General features: G+C 39.0%; 1 protein-coding gene across 4 annotated transcripts in view; it reads right to left on the reverse strand.

Moving 5' to 3' along the window:
• LOC140728501 (kalirin) overlaps positions 1 to 15709 on the reverse strand; it is a 723603-nt gene that overhangs the window by 279116 nt on the left and 428778 nt on the right. For all 4 annotated transcript variants that reach the window (XM_073047309.1, XM_073047304.1, XM_073047303.1 and 1 more), the window contains exons 22-25: positions 12230 to 12412; positions 11448 to 11566; positions 7311 to 7377; positions 2054 to 2163 (exon numbers count right to left, since the gene is read on the reverse strand). In XM_073047309.1, coding sequence (XP_072903410.1) covers positions 2054 to 2163; positions 7311 to 7377; positions 11448 to 11566; positions 12230 to 12412 — 479 coding nt within the window. The remainder of the gene's footprint in view (positions 1 to 2053; positions 2164 to 7310; positions 7378 to 11447; positions 11567 to 12229; positions 12413 to 15709) is intronic.

The following is a 15709-nucleotide window of genomic DNA, read 5'->3' on the forward strand; positions in this document are numbered from 1 at the left end:
TTCCATGCTTGAGGGCCAGTGACTTGGACGTATAACAAAGGATATCCATAGGTGTTGGGCTGTCCCAGGTTTGTGGGTCTTGGATTGAGCAAGGAGGCATGAGGACAGGCTAGTCAGGGAACCTAGAGTTCGACCTGGGAGATTGGCTAGTCCGGGGATCGATCCTGAAGAGTGAAGCCCAAAGATCGAACAGAAGTCTGGAATTTGAAGCCCAATAGCCAAAATCTATAGACTGGAGATTGAAGGCCTGGAAGACACTTACGAGCTGCCTCCCAGCATATCTTTATATGAGTTGGTTGTTAACACAAATGAAGCATTTCATTGTGTTTTGATATACTGTTCTTGTGATAAATAAATAAATTAGAATCTATATTCATAAATCGGAATCTGACTCTGACTATTTGCTGTGTAGAAGATATTTATTTCTTGTGTCACTGTTGGTCCTTTTATCTATTGCATTCATTCTATGTCCCACAGTCTTGGTCCAGCTGCCATTGGGAACTGCCAATTTCTATGTCCTCTCTCCCCTTCCAGATCTTAGGTACATCCATCCTGTCCTCTTGCTTTTCCAGTCAATTCATATAATTGGTATGTTTTGTAAATCTCTTCTTAAACTTCAGTGTATTCCCTCAAGGCTCAGGCCAAGAACTGCATAAAATATTGTGTCATATCTGTGAACAAGTCAATGTCAGCTGGAGGAACCCATCTGTAGAGGGAAAGGAATTGTCAACGTTTCATGTCAAGACTCTGCTTCAAGATCCCAAATATCTGCAATTCCTTTGCCCCCACCAGCCCCACACCCCCTTTACCCACACTACAGCTGCTACTGAACCCACCAAACTCCTCCTGCAGTTTGATTTTTTTTGGTCAATATTTCAGCATCTCAGTCTTTTGTGTCTTTATTTACATCCTATTAATATTTCTATTACAACCTTTCCAACCTGCCATCGTACTTTCAATGAATTGTATACATTTCTTTGCAAAATTTAACACCTCACATTTCTCACATTAAATTTCACATGCCAACAATCCATTATTTCTACCAGCTTTAGGCCCTCCATTGGTTGAGGTACCATGGATGTTGTGTCCTAGCAGGCTATGTGATAGGCAAGCTAGGGCAGTTCGATATGGAGCACAAGCTGTTGCTCACGTAACGGACTCCCCTTCTTCGTACAGCTGACGGATCTAAAGGAACAGCAGAGACCGATACAGTTTAGCATCAGCGGTGCCTCAGGAGTTGCCAGTCAGTGTTGAACTCAACATAGGCTTGTCTTAGGGATTCCAGCTCCGGAGTTTTCCTCGGGGATTACTCCTGAAGCTTTCCCCATGAGTGGGTATAACCGCAAATTAGCGGAGGTTTGAGAACAGAGTTTTCCTTCTCCTTGATGAGCTGTCAAACATGGCTGACAAGCCCCATCTGCTCAGACATTTATTATTATCCTCCTCATGATTCACTACATCATATTTGGAAGCTATACCCTGTAACTAGGACAAAATCATTAATGTATATTAGGAAAAGCAGTGGTCCTAGCATCCAGTCCTGGAGCATCCACTGATAACTTCACCCCAGTCTGTAAAACACTTGTTTCCTGTTATTTAGAAAGATTTTTTGTCCTGCCATAATAGATCTCTATATTCCATGTCCTTCAATCTTGATGGTAGGTATGTTACGCAATCTTACCAAAAGCTTGCACAAAGTAAATATATATTATATAATTATAATTATAATACTTTATATATAAAATATATTTTTCATCATGCCCTTGACTATTACTCATCACAAAACTCAATCAAGTTAGTCAGTCACAATTTGACATATACAAATTCATTCTATCTTTCACTGTCCAAACGATTGCTGATTTTGTCCTAATTTCACTCTAGTGTACAGTGAACCTGTCTTTCCATTGATCAGCAGGTTATTGGTTTAACAAACCCTATCAAGTATGAAAGCAACAAGGGACAACATCCTAAGCTCCACAGCGTCCAACGCAGAGAAGTAGGGAGAGTTTTCTGTGAGCTATTGGTCAAGTCTGAGTGGCTATTCAACACTTACTTGTTATGGAAGTCATAGATCTCCTGAATATTTCCAAATATAATATGTTCCTTATTAATAATACCCGGTGGGATTTCTTCCACTCCACTGGTCATTTCCCAGAAATAGCTCTGAAATGTAATAAGAAGAAATACAGATAAATATTTGCACACTTGATATTGTGAACTTACTTCAGATTATAGAATTCAGCATGCATATGTTTGCATTTGAGTGTCAGTGCAGTGCCTTTTGATAATGCTGATTTTTAAAAAAAGATTCAGCTCATGTTTCCACTTAAATCAATTAGTTTCTTGCACATGTTGTTATCCCATTTAAACACTTTTTCAAAAACAACATCCAAAACCAAGTAGACTTTTACTCAGGTTGATTTTTTTTCATCATGAAATATGAATACTACAGAAATACAATTATACATTTATGATGCACCATTCTAAGTCTGGTTTCAACTCTTTGTGCAAATTCTACACAATATTTCACAAAATTTGCTGAATTGAGTGAGAAAGCTTGCACGGAGGTAGGAAAGATTTGGGGTTACACACACAAAATGCTGGCGGAACACAGCAGGCCAGACAGCATCTAGAAGGAGAAGTACAGTCGACGTTTCAGGCCGAGACCCGTCCTACAAAGGGTCTCGGCCCAAAACATCGACTGTACTTCTCCTTCTAGATGCTGCTTGGCCTGTTGTGTTCCACCAGCATTTTGTGTGTGTTGCTTGAATTTCCAGCATCTGCAGATTTCCTCGTGTTTGCTTTTGAAAAAGATTTGGGGTTGTATGCTTTGATAATAAATGAATTTGAATCTTGGGATTAGCCTTCCTTACTAAGTTCCATAGCTTCCACAGCTACACACACTGAAACATTAGTCAAGTTTATCTACTTCCCTTCTTAGGAGGTGTGGGAGCAACAGAACAGCATAAGATGGATTAGCAATAAATTATTGAAAGGGTGATTCAACAAATTATTTCTTTGCGTTATTGTTCTCATTTTTAAATACTGGACTGAAGCAAACTGAGAAAGGAACCTGTGCAGGACCCCAAACTGCTTTCTCAAGTTTGCTGCTGTTTTCTGGAATCATTTCACAAAGAAGCTGTTGCAAACATTAGTTATGTAGGGAAAGTACATTGAAGGTACAATAAATATTAACAACTAAAAGCTAAAGAATGATTAAATTCAGCTAGTTTTAAATCCATAACCTAGCACTGTATGATTTAAGTGATTTTGTCTCTGCCAATGCAAAGAAGGTCAAACTGCTGCCAATAAACTGGAATGATTCTGAGAGTGGAAAACTTTATTCTGTTTACACATGAGTATTTCTAGGCAGTCATGCTGGAAACAATACATCTGCTTTATAGATTTATAGTTCTATTATTAGCACTTGCAACAGGTTAATGGTTTGAAGATTTTGATTCAGTATATCCTTTGAATCTTAATAACTACATTAGTGCATCTTTGAAAATACATTAGTTATTAGAGGTCAAAGAAGAAAATGTATAGATAAATTACAGAATTGGTTTAAGCGAAACAACACGTTTGGATCCATTAGCTACATCCTCTCTGTATACATTAAATCATTTTAAATACTTTCATTTGGTTATCTTTTATCTACAGTCCTCAAAATATGGTCGAACCAAGGTTTCAGTCATGTTTAGCATTACCAGCCTACTTTTCAATTCCATCTCATTAGAAAGCAACCTCATTACTTGTTTTTCTTGCTTTCTTTATAGACTTGCTTACTTGTAACATGAATTATAGTAATTGATGCATTTGTGACCCAAGATCAATATGTTGCTCCTTCCTTTTTGTGCGTGCATCTTCCATGCACTCTGTGATTGCTCTATTCTTGTGATAAGCTGCTGCCTGTGTTTAATCTTAACTGCTAATTATTTCACTATTCTATAAGTTAATTAATGTGCTCATTTAATCTGTCTCAGTCCCTCACAGATTTAACTATACCTCCTATCCCTTCCACCCAATGATCACCTGCAGATCTGAAAATTGTGTGAATAGCACTGATTCACTGAATCCAGAATTCTCCCTTGACTAAGTACAACATATATTAGTGACGTGGAAGGATAGAATGCATCTATGTTTTCCGATGGCATGACAGTATCTGGGAAGGGTTGTGATGGGGTTATTAGATCTTTTTAACTGGATATACATGGGTTGAGTGAATGGACAAAACTTGGTGAATTGAGTTTAATACGGAAACTGTGAGGTTATGCACTTCCGTAGGTGGAATGTGAAGTTAGTGAATGGAGAAAGATTGCAGGCGAGCAAAATACAGAGGTATTTTGGTGTTCTTGTACACAAAGGTTAGCAGGCAGGTGCTGCAAGCGATTAGGAAGGCAAATGACTCGTTGACTTTTATTCAAAGGGGGTTGTTGTTTAGAAACAGGGACCCATTGTTACAATTGTGCAGGATGCTGGTAAAGCCTCATCCAGAGTTTCCTTCCAGGTGAGGCAACATTTCACCTGCAAGTCTGCCGGGGTCGTCTATTGTGTCTGGTGCTCCCGGTGTGGCGCCCTCTGTATTGGTGAGACCTGTCGTAAATCGAGGGACCGCTTCAACGAACACCTCCGCTCCTTCCAGCAAAAGCAGAACTTCCCAGCAGTCAAACATTTTAATTCTGATTCCCCTTCTCGTTCCAACATGTGGGTCCGTGGCCAAGATGAGGCCACCCTCAGGGTGGAGGAGCAATATCTGAAATTCTGTCTGGGTAGCAACCAACCTGATGGTATGAATATTAATTTCCTCTTCCAGTTTAAAAAAATCCCTCCCCATCCCTTCTTCTTTTGTTCCCCATTCTGGCTTTCTTACCTCTTCTCACTGACCTCCCCCTGGATCCCCTTGTCCTTCCCTTTCTCCTGTGGTCCACTCTCCTCTCCTATCAGATTCCTTCCTCTCCAGCCCTTTATCTTTCCCACCCACCTGGCTTCACTTATCACCTTCCAGCTGTCCTCCTTCCCCTCCCCCCACCTTTTTATTCTGGTCTCTTTCCCTTTCCTTTTTAGTCCTGAAGAAGGGCCTCAGCCCGAAACATCGACTGTTTATTCATTTCAACATAAGTTGCCTGATCTGCTGGATTCTTCCAGCATTTTGTGTGTGTTGCTCCAGAGTTTAGGTCCTCTTATTTACAAAACAAATTAATGGAATTGGATCAGTCCAAAAGAGATTTCCTAGGCTAGACCCTGGGATGAGAAGATTGTCCGATCACAAGTACTAAAGAAATTAGTTCTATATTCTCTGGAATTCAGAATAATTAGGGGTGAACTTACTTAAATATAAAAGATCCCATATAGGATAGACATGGAGATCTTTCATTATTAGGATACTAAGTGCAAGATTTGGGGGCAGTCATTTAAAACATTAGAGTGGAAGAACTTCTTTAAGAGAGTGGTGAATCTCTGTAATTTCCTCTCTCAGAGTTGTGGAGTCTAGTTCATTAGGAGTAGTTAAAGAGGATACATTTTTGAAAGATCAGGAAATAATAGCTTTGGGAACTGGCACACAAGAAGAGATGAGGCCTAGGCAGATCAACCATAATCACATTGAATAGCAGAGTAGGCTTGAAGGGTGGTTGTTTCCTTAGGCCTCTGTTGGTCAAGGTCGACCATGGATATTGCATCCTAGCTGCCTAGATACGCAAGCCAGGGCAGTACAATATGGAGAGTAAGCTGTTGCCCAAGTAGCAAGAACCCCCTCTCCATGCAACTGATGAACCCAAAGGAACGGCAGAGATCGATACAGTTTGGTACCAGCAGCATCGCAGGAGTTGCCAGTCAGCATTGAACTCAGCAGTTACCCAGAGACTTAGGGACTCCTGCTCTGGATGTTTCCCTCAGGGTTTACTCCAAAGCCTTCCCAATGACTGGGTATAGCCACAAGGCAGCAGAAATTTGGGATCAGAATTTCCTTTCTCTTTGATGAGCTGCCAACCACAGTGGGTGAGACCCGTCGACCAGTTTTAAGGCTCCAATAATCCATGTTTGCCCATATTACATGCTCTTTCTTTGCCTTCCAAAGTCCCCTTGCATTTTTTATTCTTCGATGAGTGTTTAGCTGTTTCTATGATTGTAGTAAAATATACTTCTCCTGTCCTGAAGAAGTGTCTTGGCCCAAAATACTGACTGTTTAGTCTTTTCCATAGATGTACATGACCTGCTGAGTTCCTCCAGGATTTTGTTGCTCTGGATTTCCAGAATCTACAAATTTTCTCGTGTTTATATTTTTCCTGTGCTCTGCAGAAAATTGTTTCAAATTATCTAATTGATATTCCAAATACTGTTACCCATTTTACCACTGCAATTTGCAAACAGAAATTCAGCCTTTGTCCAATCTAGTAATCTAGTTTTTATCATTCTCATGTTCTGTTCTATCATTATTTAAAATATATTATGGTCATTATTACCTAAATGAGAAAATCCTGCACATTGCAGCATTTTCAAATTGGTTAGGAGATCCAAAAAGCAAGGCACCCCTCATCTAAGTATTCATTTTTGCCTTGTGTCTCATTTTAAAATTGTGTTTAAAACCTTGAAGCAGGTAGTCACAGTAAAACTGACAGTAGCTTGGGAAGACGGGAAGACCGGATTGAGGAGGTGTTTGAATGTAAGAAAGCCAAAAACCAGGAGCTGGTAGACCAGTGCCAGAGACAGGGGTGGAGGGCACGGTGTGAGCCTATAGAGTTGGGTTGTAGAGGTGTTTTTTTGCCAGCTCACTGTACAGAACCTATTCTCTCCTTGCCATTACAGGGCTGCAAAGAAAAGAGCATCAGGACCATCACGGAGATTGCTGAGCCAACCTCCAGATGGCTATGGATCAAGAGGAGTGACCCGTGGACCAACGGTGCTGGGACACAAACCAGGCCCTGATCAACCCTGGCTGGATCTCCTGAGCGAAAGTGTCTGATGTTGAAAGATCTGAAACACCTGATGGCCCCATGTTACATCACTGAGGCTGAGTCCCAACGCATCCTAGGATGTATCATAGCATCTTAGCATCATCATAGATTTCTACTTCATCTGAAATTAAACCTAAAGAGTCTCTTTACTACATTATACCCTTCCAAAATCCAATTCGACCTGTATTGTCAATTTTTCATTTCTATTAAGTGAAATTCAAAGTTTAAAAGATATATATTCATCGCAGAATATGTGCACGTTATTTAGCTAGATAATTCAAATCAATTTGTGTAAAATATTCGGCCATTAGATCAAATATATACTTATGGCCTTTAAGAACAAAGTGAACAGCATACCTCAAGACACTCGTGTAAATCTCGAACATATGCTTTTTCAGTCTGCAGGAGCTCAGCCATTATAAATCTGAAATGGAAGTGGGAAGAAGCACAATAACAGTTTACACAATTAGACATTGAAACAAATCTTCATTTTAATCCAAAAGTGACAAATTTTGTTAATGTTTTGGAAGATAGGAAAATTATTCCACATATTATCTGCACATTATTTTATTAACCTACACCAAAATTTTATATCAGGGCTGTTTTAAAGCAATAATTAAAAAAGAAAACTGATTCATGGGAGATTTTCTATTTAGTGATATAAAAAATAACTTGGTTTGAACCACTTTTCAATACTAGTGTAATTTTTATTGCAGCTTGCGCCCAGATCAAATTCAAAGTAAATTCCAATTCTCATCCATTCCTTTTTCACAGAACAGAGTAACCAAGTCCAATTTGCTTCTGAACTTCTTTGTCACCACTAAGAACAAATATCTGCAAAGTTACTTTGCTCTGGCTGACTATCTTTACGATGAACTACTGCCGGTGTGTGGTGATAATAGAAAATTGCTGGTGCAAAACAGCTCTTCTAAAGGTTAACTATTTGCAGCTTTACACTGAGTAATTAACAATTGCAGTTAAATATTGCTCTGTATATTCCCAAGGCTGTTTCATGGTGGTCAACACTGGTATCTGCGGCAGCCATTTTGTACCCTCCAAGCTTCTTTAACAGTAATGTGATAAACAATTCATTGAGTTGCTGTTGGTGATTTTGACCAGGTGATGAATATTACAAATGGCATCAGTGGAACATATCCATCTTGTTCAAAATAAGTAACTTAAAATTTTATATACCCATTTGTAAGCACGTATGCAGTGCTTCAGTGTTCTATTCTATCTCAATGATGGAACTTGGAACCACAGAACGTATCTCAAAACCATCATAAGTTAAGATACTGAACATTGTTAATGCCAATATCACTTTGCCAACCCTAAGTCTTCAAAATTGAATGATAATGCCCCATCACTAGGATGATTAAAATGAAAGTTGTTTTCTCTCTGTTCCAGTAGTGATGCAGCTTTCAACCTGAAACATTAACTCTGATTCCCCCCCCCCGCCCCCCGCAGATGCTGCCTGACTAACTGAGTGTTTCCAGCATTCTCGGTTTTTATTTTAGATTTTTAGCGTCTGCTTTTTTTCCCCAACCATGTTTGAAGTGTATAATATATCACGCTCATCAATAATGCAGTCTCTGAAGTAAATGTGGTCTCAACTGAAAAATGAAATCATCTTCAAAAGTATAGAATTGATTTATGAATGCTGGAATAAACAGATAGAATGGGAGAAGTTGAAGAACTTCCATGAACCCTAAACAAAACCAAAAGCAAAATGATTTACTGGAAATACACAGTATTTCAGGCAATATCTTTGGTAAGGGAAATACAGTTAACATTTCAGATCATAGAACTAAAACTTTAAACTTTATTCTCTTTCTCCAGATTAATGCCTATCCATTAAATACTTCTGGTATTTTTAAAAATCAGACTTGCAGCATCTGTGGTATTTTGCTTTTGGCATCATGAACATTTCAGTGTGAGGAAAAAGGGTCAGTAAAGATGCTTTTAACTACAGTTGAGTGCAGACTAAATAACCATGTGCATATTTTCGTTAAGAGGCTAAAATCTCCTGAAGTGTTCATAGTTCAGAACAATGACTAATGAGTTATTAAAGCAATCAAATGGAAAATTCCACACATTCCAATAATGACTGCAACAGCTCCAAACAATGATACTGCTATCCAAAATACCACAGTTTTGGAAAATAAAAATGAAAACTGTTGCAGTAATAACTCAGGAGAGTAAGTCCTATTATGGATTAGTCTGGACATCTATGTGTGAGGCCACAGGAGATGGGCTAGGTTTTAAATGAATACTTCTCATCTGAAGTTGCCATGGAGAAGGTCATGGAAAATAGGGAATTCAGGAAATAGAAGAGTGATGTCTTGAAATGTATCACCATTATGAAACAAGGGACGTTGGCAGAGTTGAGGCATGTAAAGGTAGATAAATCCCCAAACCCTAACCAAATATATTGGATGTTGTGGGAAGCAAGGTAAGAAAATGCTGGAGCCCGGGCAGAATTTTGGTACCTCTGTTGGCACTGGGGAAGTTGAAATGGCCAGTGCTGTGTCGTTTTCCAAGAAAAGCTGCAAAGACAAATTAGGAAACTACAATAAGGTGAGTTGAATAGCAGTGGTGGGAATATTACTGGAGGAACTTCTGAGGGACAAGATCTCTCTGCATTTGTAAAGGCCTGCACTAATCAGGAATAGTTCAGTCAGTCCATCATACTTAGTAGAGAAAATGAACACAATAACTTATAAGGAACCAAAGGCACAGCTATCAATAAGGGATATGTTGACAGACAGACATACTTTGTTGATCCCGAAGGAAAATGGGTTTCGTTACAGTCACACCAACCAAGAATAGTGAAGAAATATAGCAATATAAAACCGTAAATAATTAATAGTTAATCATGCCAAGTGGAAATAAGTCCAGGACCAGCCTATTGGCTCAGAGTGTCTGACACTCCGAGGGAGGAGTTGTAAAGTTTGATGGCCACAGGTAGGAATGACTTCCTATGACGCTCAGTGTTACATCTCGGTGGAATGAGTCTCTGGCTGAATGTACTCCTGTGCCTAACCAGTACATTATGGAGTGGATGGGAGACATTGTCCAAGATGGCAGGCAACTTGGACAGCATCCTCTTTTCAGACACCACCATCAGAGAGTCCGGTTCCAGCCCCACAACATCAATGGCCTTACGAATGAGTTTGATGATTCACTTCAGTTTGTTGATGAGTTTGTTGATGTTACTTCAGCAAAAGGATTAAGTAATAGTTAACTGCCGACCGTGAGAGTCTTCAAATAACAAACACAAGAAAGGAGCTTTGCAGATACTTTCAGTAAATTGCTATAAGAGTTTAAATACTGGTACAATACAATTGGAATGAGACATGTGAGATGTTCTATAAACAGTAAGGTCATTATTAGCACATTGTACCTGGACCTATTCAATTGCACATACCTGAACAAAGTTGCAGAAAATAAACAAAATCGCTCTCATTTTTCAAACAATACGTATGTAGAAATACTGGGATTTAGTAGCTGTTTTCCAAAATATCATTTAGGGTTTGCACACAATATTGAGTTACTTGAGAGCTTTTCTAATCTAAGGATCTAGGGTTATTCTCTTTTGTTTGATGAAAGTATAAGGAAGAGGATGTTAGAGTGGTAAGCAGATTAGTCTACATAAACTGAGACTATGACTGACTACATGATAACTTAGCACCCAAATATGTAGATCGGATTGCCAGGCACGTTTTCAAATCTGAAAGGGCCGTACAAAAATTCAGTAGAGGTGAGATCATAACTTCCATTTCTTTGCATCTTCAAATACCTTCCAAACCTTTGCCACACATTTCATGTTATAAAGTGATGTTAACAGGCACATATTTATTTAAAATAGATTCTTCTTTATGCAGCTGTGGCTCTCTGAGCTACTCTTTAACCTGTTCGAGTACTGTGCTTTTGGAAACAAGCTGAGGACTGGAGATTGATTCTACAGCTTAGGACCCTAAAAATACAAAAAAAAAACTCAGCAAGCTGAGTCACATGGCAAGGCAGACCTGATGTGGGAAGGGATATCGTCAGGAAAAACTACTGCAAATTAATCCCTTGTGGCTGTATCATTCAATTAGATATTAATTCGATTCATTCACCTTTTGTTCAAATAATTATCAATCCCAGTTCTGTGATGTTTAGTTAACTTAGTCTCAGAACTTTACAGTGCAACCTGTTGATTCAGTTTTATTGACCTAATAAAACTTGCACACATCTTGCTGCAGATTCTCGACTCTGTTCATCTCAACTAATGCACATAGAGCTTGGGCCATAAAAAATACAGCTAAAAATGTATAGCAACTATACATTTTTAAAATAATTTATTATATTATACTGTCTTGGGCCATGTTTTTTCTCTCAAACTCACCCGTTCTTTTACACAGGTAAACGTGCTGTAAACAATAAAATCCAGTGTTTGAATCTTACTTAGCTACAGATTAATCAATAGCACAACTACAGCCTGATCCTTACTCTTTCTTTCTTGCAGATTTTCTTTTTTCTTCATTGGCTTCATGGTTTGCATCTCTAAGTTTAACCTCAGGATCAGTGAGACTTGCTGGAATGATATCTAGTTCCAGATCTTTATTATCCTGGGAGAAACAAACCAAACCAAGAGCTGCATTATTAGACATAATTTCCCTTATTAACAATAAAATAGTGCAGATTCAATCTGGAAGCTTTGTAACTATAGGCTATGTGAAACTGACTGTCAATGAATGCCCTTATCAATAAGTGCCATTTTATGGCAAAGAACGGAGGGGCTGATATGAGTATTTGTGTCAAATTCATGGCCTTGAATGATCTTTCTAATATCTCCCCTCTGAATTTTTCAGAGGGGCAGACAGAAATCTCATATAGACACAAATACAAATACTTTATTGTCACCAAACAATTGATACTAGAGCGTTCAATCATCACAGTGATATTTGTTTCTGCGTTTTGCGCTCTCCGACACATTGACAATTTTACAAACTCACAGCACGGTGGTGGTAATAGAACATAAAACATAGAATAGTACAGCACACTGCAGGCCCTTTGGCCCACAATGTTGTGCTGACCCTCAAACCCTGCCTCCCATTAACCCCCCACCTTATATTCCTCCATATAATGGAGGGTTATTTTTGACAAATAATGTACTTTGTGCCTGGGAGCTTTACCATTCACTGGATGTTTTGAAGCATGGAGCCAGACACTTAAACAAAGTACTCGCATCATTATTCATGCAATAATTGTGGTCAAGTGTTCTTGCATACCTCTGAAGTAATTCCAAGGCCCTTTTCCAGAAAGGATCTGTATTTCCCCATTCTTAATGAGAAATCTCGATAGCGTTTATCCACAGCTGTGACCCATTTCTTAATTTCACAGGCATGAGCATGTCCCTTCTCCACAAAACTATCAGCAAGCTGAATGATGAGTTTCACCTTCTCCTTGGTTTGCTGGGTAGAGAGAAATCATTGTATCAATATGGATGAAGACCTTTTGGTTCTTCCAAATCAGAAAGAATACATCTTCTTGAGCCCCTCTGAACTAGATGATTAGTTATGGAACATTTTTTATTTACCTTTGTGACCCTTCTGCAATTTGCAAACTTTCATTTTAGGATTATAATCTATTAACCATCTCTTTAGAACTGACTCACATCCTCATTTATTAGTAAAAGATATCAGAAACATAAAACATAATATTTCAAAGCAGCTTAATACCATTTTAAGTTGCCATCCAAAGCAATAAAAAATAATACTTTGCTTGTGTTCTTAGCAGCTAAGGTGGAATCTATTCTACCTGACCCATTGAAAATGTAGATTCACCAGAGGCAGAAGCACATAAAATGAAGGCCTCAGAGAACAAACCACCATGTTAGGCAGCATGCAGAACTCAGGCTGTTCAAAGTGTTGCTATCATCTTTTAATACTATTTTCCTTACACTGAAAAGTAATTGGAGAAGCATTCAAAGTTCAAAGTACATTTATTATCAAAGTATGCATTTGCTTTTGAGTCCATAGCTTTGAAGCCAGTCACAGCCGATCCAGGAGTCTGTTAGTTGCAGGCCACCGCCTCATTTAAAAAGAACAACCATAGAATAAAATAATAAGCTATTTAGTATCTCAAGCATATTCCAAAATTCAATCGATTGTGGAGAATTTATACCTGGTCTCGCACCACTGTTGATATCATCACTGAACAAAATTTTACTGATTTTAGTCTTGATGTAACATTAATGTTTTTTCTGGGGAAATTGAATAAACCAAAAATAAAATTACAGATCCATAATTCATTGAAAGTGGTATCACAGGTATAAAGGATCATAAAGAAAATGTTTTGCACTTTGGCCTTCATAAATCAAAGTATTGAATACAAGAGATGGGATGTTATGTTGAAGTTGTATAAGACATTGGTGAGGCCTTATTTGAAGTATTGTGTGCTGTTTTGGTCACCTACCTACAGGAAATATGCAAATACAATTGAAGGAGTACAGAGAAAATTTACAAGGATGTTGGTGGTTCTGTAGGGCCTGAGATATATGGAAAGGTTAGATTGAATAGATTAGGACTGAGATATATGGAAAGGATAGACTGAGAGGTGATTTGATAGAGGTATGACTATGACTCTAAAGGAAAAGTAGAAGGAACAGAAACATAAAGTTGTGAAAGACAGAGAAATGAAGGGTGTATTATCAGAACATCATCAAGAGGGTAGCTAGCATGAATGATGGGATATTAAGTCCCTGGCCAGGAAAACAAAGGACACATGGGTCAGGTACAGACAGCTGGGGTCATGTGAATCCCTGAAGGAGTACAAGGGATACAGAAATGTATTCGAGAAGGAGATCAGGAGGGTAAAGAGGGGGCATGGGATAACTTCGATAGACAAGATTAAAGAAAATCTGAAGGTATTTTATTCAGGGAAAAAGACTAACTAGGAAGGGAATAGGGCCCCACAACAACCAAAGAGTTCACTTTTGTGTACAGCCGCAAGAGATGGGTAAGGTACTTAATGAATGTTTCATCTCTGTTTTTCATGGAATGAATTTCCAGTGCAAGTGGTGTATGCAAGATCCATTTCAATATTTAAGAGCAGTTTGGATAGGTACATAGGGATATGGAGCACCATAGTCCTGGTGCAGGTCGATGGAAGTAGGCAGTTTAAATAGTATGGCATGAAGTAGATGGGCCAAAGGGCCTGTTTTTGTGCTGTATTTTTCTATGACTCTATAATGAGGAGAAATACATGAAGACCTCAAAACCAGGGAAAGTAAACAGTGAGGTCTCAGGTACAGTCTGTATTACAGTAGAGGCAAACCTGGATGTCTTGAAAGAAAGTCAAATCTCCAGGGCTTGACCAGGTGTAGGAAACGAGGGAAGAAATTGCAGGATACCTGCTGGGATATTTGCATCATTGTTAGCCCAGGTGAGGTGCAATTAACTGTAAAGTAGTCTTTATTTCCAAACAGCAGCAAAGAAAGCCCTGGAAACTAAAGGTCACTAAGTCTAACATCCTTGCTGGAGGGGATTCTGAGGGAAAAGATAGATGTATGCCAGGAAAGATAGGGGTTGATTACAGACAGTCAACATGGCTTTGTGCATGGGAGTCCAAGACTTATAAACTTAATTGAGTTTTTTGATGAGGCAACCAAGAAAGTTGATGAGGGCAGAGTGGTAGATGTGGACTTCAGTAAAGCCTTTGGTAGGGTTCCACATGTAAGCTGCTTTGGAAGGTTAGATCACATGGAATTCAGGGAAAACTGGCTAATTTGATACCCAATGGTTTGATGATAGCAAGTTGTTCCTTGGAGTGGAGCCCTACGACTACTGGTCTGCCCCTAGAGTCAGTGCTGGGTCCATTATTGGAGTGCATAGTTAGTGAGCCTGCAGATGTCACTGAAATAGGTGGTACTGTGGACAATGAAGAAAGTTGTCAAAAATTTCAGGGGAATCTCAATCAGCTGAATAAGTGGGCCAAAAAATGGCAAATGGAGTTTAATACAAAAAAAAAGTGAGGTGTTAACAGTTTGGAAAGTTACATCCAGATAAAATTTTCACAGTGAATGGCAGTGCCCTGGGGTGCATTGTAGAATAGATGGGCCTTGGAGTACAAGTAACTGGTTACTGAAAGTTGAGTCACAGGCAGACAGGGTAACGAAGAAGGATTTTGGCAATCTGGCTTTCAAAAGTCAGGGCATTGAGTATAAAAGTTGGGAGATCATGGTGTGGTTATACATGACACTGGTGAGGATGCACTTGGAAAATCCTGTTCAGTTTTAATTGCGCTGCTACAGGAAAAATGTTATTAAACTGGAAACATTTACACAGATGCTGCCAGGACTTGAGGGTTATAGGGAGAGGTTGGACAGGCTTGGACTTTATTCCTTAAAACACAGGAAGCTGAGAGGTGATCTAATATAAAATCATGGGGGGCATATATAGGATGGATACATTGAGTCTTTTCCCCTAGAGTCAGTGTTTCTAGAACCAGAGGGCATAAGTTTAAGAAGAGAGGGGAAAGATTTAAGGGGAATTTGAGGGGCAACTTTTTACAAAAAGGGTGGTATCTATGCGGAATCGACTGCCGGAATTCAATAACTACTCTTGAAAGACAGTTAGACAAGATAGATGGGAAAGTTTAGAAGGTTATGGGTCACATGCTAGGAAATGGGACTAGCTTGGGTGGGACATCATGGTCAGCATGCACCCGTTGGGCTGAAAAGCCTATTTCCATACTGTGTGACTTCATGA

The sequence above is a fragment of the Hemitrygon akajei genome, chromosome 5 (genome assembly GCF_048418815.1).
Source record: "Hemitrygon akajei chromosome 5, sHemAka1.3, whole genome shotgun sequence".
Classification (NCBI taxonomy): domain Eukaryota; kingdom Metazoa; phylum Chordata; class Chondrichthyes; order Myliobatiformes; family Dasyatidae; genus Hemitrygon; species Hemitrygon akajei.